This window comes from Brachycentrus maculatus, unplaced genomic scaffold, assembly GCF_059751285.1.
Source record: "Brachycentrus maculatus isolate JH-2025_06_01 unplaced genomic scaffold, ASM5975128v1 h1tg000269l, whole genome shotgun sequence".
Taxonomy (NCBI): Eukaryota; Metazoa; Arthropoda; class Insecta; order Trichoptera; family Brachycentridae; genus Brachycentrus; species Brachycentrus maculatus.
The window spans coordinates 646057-657237 of NW_028281020.1; the positions used below are offsets into that span (position 1 = coordinate 646057).

General features: G+C 30.5%; 1 protein-coding gene across 2 annotated transcripts in view; it reads left to right on the forward strand.

The window, feature by feature from the left end:
- The window catches only part of LOC148305553 (cubilin), a 50952-nt gene extending 40193 nt beyond the window's left edge, over positions 1-10759 (forward strand). For both annotated transcript variants that reach the window (XM_088266469.1, XM_088266470.1), the window contains exons 6-10: positions 1488-1643; positions 6999-7233; positions 7948-8160; positions 8243-8489; positions 8576-10759. In XM_088266469.1, coding sequence (XP_088122595.1) covers positions 1488-1643; positions 6999-7233; positions 7948-8160; positions 8243-8489; positions 8576-9844 — 2120 coding nt within the window. In that variant the 3' untranslated portion in view covers positions 9845-10759. The remainder of the gene's footprint in view (positions 1-1487; positions 1644-6998; positions 7234-7947; positions 8161-8242; positions 8490-8575) is intronic.
- Positions 10760-11181: the final 422 nt, after the last annotated feature.

Sequence of the window (11181 nt, forward strand, 5' to 3'; positions counted from 1 at the left end):
GTTAAAAGTAAATGTTAACAAAATGGTGTGATGAATAAAGCTTGAATAGTTATGGAGGTCCTCACCAAACAGTTTCAATATTGCGCAAAAATCCTTTAAATGCAAATCGGTTCTGTTTACTGTGTTCTATAGAAATCTCAATTAAAGTTGTGACAAAACGTGACCAATCCTGTGTTAAACCAATATGACATCATTATATCGCACCAAAACGTAAAAAAATTACAAGCTAGAATTCTAGATAACTTAAATCCATTTATAATGGAAACATAACGTTTTGGTTAAGAACTCCACAATTAGTTTCAATACAAAATATTAAAAAAAAACTTTTTTGAAAACGACACTGAACGAGAAAGGGTGAAGTCATTAATAACAAATGGAAGCGTAGCATCGAATCAAGATCTTGCGACCAAGTGTCCACTCTAGTTCCCCACGCACTCGTCAGTAATAAGTGATGACAATGATGACTGATGTCCTCCATTATGGTTTGTTCTAGTGGATAGAGGGGGTGTTATACGTGACAGGTCGGGTCGTGGCAATTTAAATAATGTATCGAGTTTCTCCGGGAGCGAGCACCTATTTTACAAGACTAATTCATAAATATACTATCTCTACCTGGTCACGCGTTACTGTGGCTAAGTCTGGTAAATTGGTAAAGAAAAAAGAAGATAAAAACCACTTCAAATTTAATTTACAATGCTCGTGAAGTTAAAAAAATATAACATTTTTGGGTGTATCTAAATCATTGTTCACAAATCACATAAGATCTTTGCTGTAAAGTTCAACATTAAGCGCTCACATTGCATTGATAAAAAAAAACTATTTAAAAAGATGATTTACATTTCGAAGGTGTATTTATTATAAAAACAATATAAATATATATATATATATATATATATATATATATATATATATATATATATATATATATATATATATATATATATATATATATATATATATATATATATATATATATATATATATATATATATATATATATATATATATATATATATATATATATATATATATATATATATATATATATATATATATATATATATATATATATATCGTAGTCGTACAGGAGAAAGTGACCATCTTACAAAACGTAAAATGTTCAGCAGGGCCATTTAAGTCACTTTTGTTTGGCAAGAAAATAAACATCAATGCAGTCACTTTCTCCTGTATGACTACGATATATATATATATATATATATATATATATATATATATATATATATATATATATATATATATATATATATATATATATATATATATATATATATATATATATATATATATATATATATATATATATATATATATATATATATATATATATATATATATATATATATATATATATATATATATATATATATATATATATATACTTCATTATACTTATGAACAACAGTACAACAGTTTGAGTAAATAATTAGAGCAAATCTAATTCATTATTATGTCATTTTTGCCCTCAGGTAAGGAGCACTGTCCGTACGACTACATCAAGATATACGACGGTAAGGACGGCTCGTCCCCGGTGATCGGAGTATTCTGTGGAATGGGGAAGTTTCCCTACTCCATCATCGGAACTTCACAGGACCTCTTTGTGGAATTCGTATCATCCCCTGCGGGTAAGTACTAATGAGAAAATTCACAAGATTCGAGAACCGTTTAGCTTTCTTCCGTTTTATAATTATAATTGTTTTTCGGTATAAATTCAACAATTTGATTGATCATAATATTCTACAATATTTCAATTAAATCACCAGTACCTAAACCATTAAAATAGATTTGACTGAAGGTGAGGGTTTTTCTTTTGGAAATTCATTTTGTTCGTCAGTCCTTTTACCAGTTTGGAAGTGAAGTATAAAATGTGCAAAAGAAGGATGAAAGTAGACTAAGTGTATTCGAAATGCTAGTTTTCAGATGAATGTTGAGCAAAACAATGTATGACAGATGTTCGAATGGCGGTGTAAGAAAATAATGCGAGGCTGAGATAAGCATTATTGCTATAAATTGAGAAAGGTGTGTTTACATGGTTGGACCATGTGATTTGAATGAGTGAGAAGCGAATGTGGTTGGTAATAGAAACAAATGAAGACAGAGGAAAACTTTGTGAAGTCAATTATTTCAAATACTTGAAGTGGTCAGGAGTCGGAATAATCAGCGGGTATATGTATGAGGAGATGCATGAATGTAGTAGAGGCAAATATTGTTTGAAAAGACGGATTGGTGTTAAGTTCTTTTCTATTTGCCTACTTTTGTGGGGAGGCGGCGTGATTGTTTGTAAGTTAGTTAGTTAGAAACAGGTGACATCGAATGACATTAGAATAAGAGGTATTTTGTAAAGAGTATTTTGTTAGATTTTATGTATATATAAATCTTCAAACCTGTTGGCAAATGGAATGAACGTATTCTTTAGGCCTAGAAGTCAAAAGCCCAAAATTAATTTTCTTTAAACAACATCTAGTGTTATTGAATTATTTTCTAAAAACACCGTTTTTTTTAATCAAAATTTTATTTTTTCTTCGAAAAAAATATATGGTTGTTAAAAAAACAGTCACGAAAAAACCTGAAAATATTTTTTCAGTACATATTAAAAAAAAAATCTATATCTTTTATAAATTCTAAAAAAATGTGTGCAGAGACACGTCTGTCTTCTCGTACAGCCGATCATTTACGGAATTAGGTGTTTGCGAGTACCTCCTTAACAAAATTTAATAACTAAAGCGGAAACTTGAAATTTATTTATTCAAACGGATATATTACATATATTACATATCTGTGGATATATCGCATGAATGTATCTGTGAAACGATAACATTGTAATTGTTATTTAATGTTAAATCATCAAATCCGCCTGAATATGAAATCAGCCAATAATTTGTTTATTACAGGAATAACATGGAAAATGAAAGCTCGCTTTCACGTTACATGTTGTATTAATGCAAATATGGCGAATAATTATTCCAAAATAAATTTTCCATTCAAAGCAAACTCTGAAAATTTAAAAATAATTAATAATCGATAGTTTTAAATAATTCATTTTTTCTTATGATGCTTAAATAAGAGGGTTGAAATAAATATGAAATAGGTTAGTCAGGTATACCAGATACCTTTATAATTTGTTTAATGAGGATGGCAATATTTTTAAAAAATAATAATATTTGGCCGGATTATTAATATAGTCATTATTATCAATAAATTTATTTAGTCGAATATGCATAAAATAAACATTGAATAATCTCAATGCAAATCTATTATAACTTTATTTAAAATCGTGCTTTCAATACAAAAAAACCTTTATAAAAAATATTTTTAATATCATACAATACTTAAATTCACTCAAATTAAATTAATTTCTCATAAAATTATATCAAATCATGGTTATCAACTCCTGCCTTCTTTTATATATAACATAACAATTTGTATAGCCTCTCACCAGTCTGATGATGTCGGTAACGACGAAACCCGGTCGCTGGTCAAATAAAAAAGTGGAAAAGCTAAAAATATTGGTTTTAATCTAATAATATATTACAAGTTTGGTAATTACAAGTAATTCAAGTTTGGTACTGGCTTTCTTGATGGAACTCCAGTTTAAAAAAACAAGATCTATATATTTTTTTCCACATTTATTTTATTTGACCAGTTACCGAGTTTTGTCGTCACCAATATCATCAGACTAAACTTTTTGTTATTACATAACATGGCATTAGTTGGGAAAAAATATTTTTAAAATATAATTTTTCTGACAAATAAATTGAACGAATTTAAGAAATGCTTTTTAATAAAATAATAACACATCAGTAAACCTTACTATGATATTTTATTATTTATGTAACCTCCAGTAAGTTTTATTTATTTATGAAAGCAATCTGAATCATTTCATTTTTCATCATAATTTAAACTTTATTTTATAAAAAAATTTCAAGTTAAAATTATGGCTCTATTTTATTTGCTTCTCTCTAACTAGATGAAGATATAGTCTTAATGTGAGTTTGAAGAAATTAATTTAAAAAAACCATCATACATGAAGCACATTTATGCTTTATCACGTCTCATAACTATGTTTTATTTACTATTTTAATGTGAAATACAACGCCTATCCTTCATTAATTTTCACTATTCACCTTGCGCACAATTCACTTAACACTACAAACTTAGTAACACGATAGTACAAAGTGTTGGTGTTTTGAATCCAACACCAGTGTTACATTTCAAGACAATTGTGATGGTTCTTGAAGGGTTTATCAATATTGTAAAACTGTCGGTCCTACCCGGCATGTGTTAAACCTCGCTTAACCCTGTCGGGGTGGCGCTGTGCGGGGGTGCGAGGATTCCACAATTCAATCGCTTCATCGTGGATCTTGTTAATACTTGAACCAACTTGTTAAGCCCACCCCACCCGTGTCTCCATCTCTCCCCGACGCTATGCTTAACTACTATATTTCTGACAGATTCAGAGGTCGAAAACTCATCGAGACGAGGAACTCTGATTTTTTTATTGTGCTTATCCAATGCTTAAAATGTATTGACCATTTTTCAATACTTCAGTTTGTTGACTTTACGGTTAAATTTTGGCGATCTGCCTGCTGAACTGCATTTTATAAAATATATTTTTATATTGTACCGGTGGCTGTCACTGGTAAAATAAACAAGGTGAAAATTTTTTTAATGTTTTTTTTGTTACAATACAATTCCACTAAAAATATTTATAGAAAGGATATCGATGTGAATATATGTTAAATAAATACAGTATTTTTATTTTTTATGATAAACCTTAGATTGCATGCCTTAGACTCTAAGGCATATAATACTACATATGAAAAAAAATTAGGTTTGTGCGGTTATCTCGAATTGAGCTTAACATCGTCAACTGAAGATCGAAATTTGCGCTATCAGTGCAAAATTTTATAAACAAAATTGAAAACTTACATGAAAATAATTAAACATAATATTCCATATTATAAACTTTTGCACTGAAAAATATTTGATACAGAACTCAGCGCGATTCTTAAAATAAAAGACAAAATAAAAGAAAAAAGGTTTTTTGATAGAATGGAAGCAATTTTCTTTTTCAATATATATGAAAATAAGTTACGATAATGTGAAGTCATTAGTAGCAAATTTCACATATTCACGATGTAAAAAAGAATATTTTACTTTATGATTGAAAAATTTCATCATTTTCCATTGAAGTTGAACATATTGAAGAAAAGGTCAAAGCAATATGGAACAAAGGAAGATATTTGGCATTGAAATATATTATCTCGATCTATTTTCGGATATCAAAGAAGCTAAAAGATACAGTATTTAAATAATGAATGAACTTAATTAAAACCAGTTCGTCAATGTCAGTAGTATGGGTTTTAATATATTATAGTTAAAGTATAATAAATTATAGTTCAAGTATAATTTTTTTTAGAAACGGTATTTATTTCATTATTTAATATAACGTTTGAACAAAAAAAAAGTTACATTTTGAATTTTCAAAAACTTTGATCCTAGGGTTAGTGGTTCATGTCCCACTCTATTGCAAATTGACATCCATTACAGTGAAATTATATTGAAAAAGAATAAATGAAGCATTGGATAGGGCTTTGGGTGTTGCATACCCGTACTCCTAACAGTTTAGGTAAAGATTAGTTTGATTTACGAAGTTTTTTCAAAAATGTATATTTACAGGAAATAAAACATCAGCTTTTGAGTTAACTGTACATCATCACTTCTCATAGTTGTATTTTATCATCTTTTAATATTCAAAGTAGCCTCGTAAAGGATTATTAAATTTTACTTCTAGAAAATAAAATTTCCAATTATTGATGTAAAGATACCGTTTTGAATACTGCATACAGATTCACATGCTTTTATTTTTAAAATATAGTGATCATTTTTATTTTCAGTGCCAATTTTTAATTAATAACATGAAACTTTCTATGTTTTTTCTGCATTTTTTTTGCATTTTTTTCTGTAAGTGAATTTTGTGTGAATTATTAAAAAAAAATCAAACAATCTAAGAAAAATATCTCACTAGATTTTTTCAATCGTTATTCATCGCCGGATCAAGTTTTTGGTTTAGTACCAAAGTTCTGCGATCGCTTCGTTGGAACTTTGTATGAAATTACTCTTCCTCAAAGCGCTATTTCATCGAAGACTCAAATCAAAGTTACACATTAATAACTTCAGAGTAGAGTGTTTCACTTGTGGATTTATGGGGCTTACAGTTGAATGTGTCAATATGTGATTCAATTTATAAGGCGCGTGCGTGTGTACAGAGCTTTAGAATTGGTTAAGTGTGAGCGCTGCTTAACGATGACGTGATTTGAATCACGCGAGTAATAACAATAGTTCTGAAAAAGCTTTCTCAGGTACAAATGGCTTTCAGGAAGTAAGAAGTTACCTTTACAAAGACCCGTGACATATTTTATTTCCATTTATTAGTGAAAATTTTGAATATACATACCTGTACATACCTACTTGTAATTTATTAACCGAGTATTTTACACATATTCTAACAAATGAGATCATTAAAGGCACAGCATGTTAGAAATAGTCTTCGATAAATACCCCGTGAGTGAGATCACTAAGATTTCTTTGAACTACAGCCTTTTACTGTTTAATTTTTACATGTTAACTTTTTTGAGGTATTTATCTACTAACCTAATTAAGATATAAAATTATTATATCCGTACCGTAATATTTACTGTTTTTTATCTTCAAATTCAACTTAAGTTTTTTTACCTTTATAGGAGATTGAACATTATCAGGGTTATTTTGACTCTAAAAACTAAGGGTTGAAAAGTAAATTGTTTGCTTCAAGCTAGTTTCTCAGATTTCTTACACAAGGTGTCTATTTTGTGTTAGGTCTTAAATACTCTTCTATCTTATCTTGTATAATTTTGTATCAAATTTGGTACCTATTTTTGATTAAAGGTATTAAAATTTGTTCACTATAATGATTTTAAGATTAAGGTTTCTTCCCGCAGGTCCTCTCTTGAATACTGGTTTCCATTTCAACGTTGGTAACTGGCCAGGGCATGTGGAGACTGCTGGATCCAGGAACGGAACGTGTGACTGGCTTCTGACGTCACAATCTCTCCAGAAAGCTGGAGATACTGAAGGCATATTCCTCTCAGTGGCCCACTGGTATCCTCCCCATACATCCTGCACTTACTTGATGCAAGGACTTCCTAATCAAATTGTTAGGCTGTATTTTCCAAGGCAAGTTTTAAATTTATTCTTTTGTTTTTAATCAACTACCCGATATGTTAGTTATGATGATGGGATTAAATTGTAAAAAAAATGTTGGTCATTTTGTAAGAAATTATTACAATTATTAATCTATGTATGAACTTGTACGTAATGTATTTGTGCCAAGAATGATATTTTTTTTCAAAATTTCTTTCGACGACCAAGCAACCTTGAGAATAAACTTTCTTTATAAGTGCCCTTGATGTAGTATTTTACAAAAATGGCGCTTAATTGATTATCAAAAATTAATGTTAAGATATTTCATGAAGATTTTATCTATCATTTATTGATCTACCGGATTTAGTTTTAAAAAAATCAAACAAGGAAAAAAACCAAGCAAAAGTATTCTTTTCCACTGTATTTTATATTGTTTTAAAAATTTATAGGGCGTTTGTGCACTGAATTTTACCGTCCGGCACGTCAGTTAGCATATAAAATGGATGCTTGGCTTGGATTGGCTTGTGTAGTGCACAAGCGGCTTTATCATGTCACATTTATAGCATTTACTTTATACGTAAACATAATTTTTTTAATGTTTATGAAAAAAGCAAAACACATAAGTTTATTTCTAATACAATTTTCACCTTATGGCAGCCTAGTATAAAGAAATAACTATTGAAAATTTTCTGAAACGTATTTACTATTTTTTTTATAAATAAATAAAAAAATATTCTATTTCTACAGTTTCCGAATCAACCGAATTGAGTCTCCTATCTTACCCTTTGATGGCGACTGTGGCGAGAGTTTGACATTGTATGATGCATCCTGGCCTGACGATTCCCGCATCATTAAGACATTTTGTGACACATTCTCTAAGGCCATGGAGAAACATGACTTTGTTTCTACTGGAAGCAGTTTGTTTGTCAGGTTCGAGAGCAAAACTGGAAGTTATAGCGGGTGAGTTATATTCAATAATAAATGAAGAATTCGTATTTTCTGGTCACTTAAATCTTTAAGTAATGCTTCTGTTTTTCACTAGGTCATCTCTTTATTACTGGGCCCACTACGATTTTTTCAATAACACCCGTTATGGAGAGCCAGTCACCGGTACAAGGTGTGATGAAGTCCTGGCTTCCTGGAGATCTCCTAAGGGTTTTTTGAGAAGTCCTCCTAACACATTAGTATACAAGAGTCCTGGGCAAGATGTCAGTTGCCTGTATCGATTTGTCACAGATCGAAGATTATTTGCAAGGGTCATCCTCAACATCATTAATATCAACTTTAAGGTAAAACTTGTTGCCATTTTGATTTGAATACAATCTGTCTTTCTTAGAAATCTTAATATTTATTTGTATTTTTAACCGTATTACAGGAGCATCCTTATGCCTCGATTCCATGTCAAAACTGCTATGAAGATAGAGCTGATAAGCTGGTAATCTGGGAGCCTATCCCAGCAACAGTTAACAATCAGTCAAATGCTCAATACACACCAACACCTTTACATACGGCTATGCAGAAAGGTGCTGGATCATGTCTGTGTACCAAACACGCTCCTTTAATATCTATCAATAAACCATACCAAGTCATTTCTTCAAGCGAACAACTTAACCTGCAACTAATTGTTGATAGTGCTCATGCTGCGTCGTCATACTTCAAACACCAAGCACCTCTTTTCGAAGCGAACTACGAGTTTGTTCACGGTCCACTTTGTGGTCCAGCAACTATTGAAGCAACATCTGATGGTGAAATTCTGTTCCCGTTTTTGGATGCACTAGGATATACTGATCCGCCTAAAGATATAAGATGTATTTGGGACTTACGAATCAATAGAGATAGAGACTTGTGGATTCACTTCGATAAGATCAAGTTTGCATCGAAGAATTGCGAAGATGGCAAGTTAGAAATTTATTTACCCGGTCAAATAGATCCTTATATATCTATTTGCGGAGAAAACGTTTCGCTAGCGAAAGAGCTTCCGATTTTATCTGCTAGTGAACTGGGGATGGAATCACTGGAAGATCCTTCATTACTCGGCCAAGAAGAAACCCGGGCAATACGAATACAATTTATGAGTGCGACATCCCCTACACGAGCTGCTTTCAAAATTGCATGGACTGAACTATTTCATTTGCCGAGGAATTCTGATGGTACGCTTCAAACTTCAAAACTTGTTGAAGGAGGCTCACTAGACGAAAAATTTAAGGCAGAGTTCGGGACGGATAAAAGGGTAATTGAAGTATGTGACTTCTTATGTCCCGGTGAAAATGGGCTTTGCATTCCAGCGAGACTCGTTTGCAATGGAGTTATCAACTGCCCAAATATAACCACTGCCAATTCTCAAAAAGACAAAGGTTATAATAGTTTTTCAAAGACAAATACTGACGCAAGGCACGCGTATATTGAAGAAAATTTAAAGAAGATTGGGTACACTGGGGAACTCACAGGAAAAATGTTGGAGCTTCTTAGTGACGAATCACCAGAAATATGTAACAGTAGGAGCGAAAGTATAGTTGCAGGAAACTGGATGGGAATAATTGTTGGCGCTACTGGAGGTGTTATTCTTGGAATCGCTTGCCTCATCGTCTTGTGCAAGATGTGTTGCCATAAAAGATCGAGCAACGAGAGTGAATTGAGCTACTGACATCAGGCTAAATTCCAGCCTGGTCCTCAGTGCCACCTTAGTTCTTCCACTTCCACATTCAACAGAGAGTACCACAGAGATGGAAGTGGTGTTGCGTATGACTGGAGCTTACATTGACAACAAAATATATCAACTATAAGTGCGTAAGTGTTTGAAGACTAGTCCGAACTGCAGGTTCTTACGATTTTAGAGGACGAACACAGAACATTTTTTACAAATACTGTGAAACGATGACGTGAACTTATTTTTAAAATATGTGCCTGTTTATAAAATTGTTAATATTATGTATGATTACCAATAATAACTAGAATAACTGTTTTTTTAAGTAAAATTGTTCATTTTAAAATCCAAAAAAAATACTGTAATTTTTATTCCCGATCAGCTGTTATTTTATGTTAATATTTGATTTATTATTTACCATGTTTTGCACCAAACCATTTTAATAAGAAAGAATAAATATAGTGATGAAATTTTCAAACAATATTATTTTACTTATTTGTTAAAAAATGCTCATTATTAACATAAATTAACTGTAAATAAAATCATAAATATAAGACAAAATAAAAATAAATGTATCTTTTAAATTTTCTGGTATTAATTTTATGAGATCATCGAAAATTGAATAAATTAACAAATATGCCATTTAATCTTCAACAAATTTTAATTTATTTTTACTTTTAATGTGCTGTACTTTTTTATATTGTACAATCTTCATTAGATTTAAGTTGTATATAGACTAACCAAAGTGCGGGTTTATAATTGCGCAAACATTGTATAAGTTTTATTTATTAGAATTTATTATAATTTAACGATATTGGAGTTGCACTCTTAAATTAAGGTGCAGTTAATGTAAATTGAAGTGAGCTCCGATTACGGTCGGTGAATTATCATGACAATTATATTTTGTACAAAAATCACAACCGAGTTTTAACTTATTTCCAATAACAGTTCCCAACCACATTGGCAATGCATTCCGAAAGAAAATTAAGTGTACAATATAAGTACATTATTCCCATGGTAACAAAAATACATCTCCTTAAGGTAGAAGTTACTGAGGAGATTATATGAAAATCTAGACATTTACAGGGTTTATGACCTAAGATTGGTCATCTTAAGTGATTATTTACACGATGTGAAAAATCTATCATCTTAATTTTGATTGAACAAAAGTTATTCAATTTTTGAAAGATTTTGATATGGATTCAATTTGAAAAAAAAACATTATTTTTATTAGCAATTTATTATTATTTTTACTAGCATTTTATTATTTTATCAGCAATTTTTTTAAGTATGTATACATCATTGTTTATACTTCGATACCGGATAATCCTATGGGG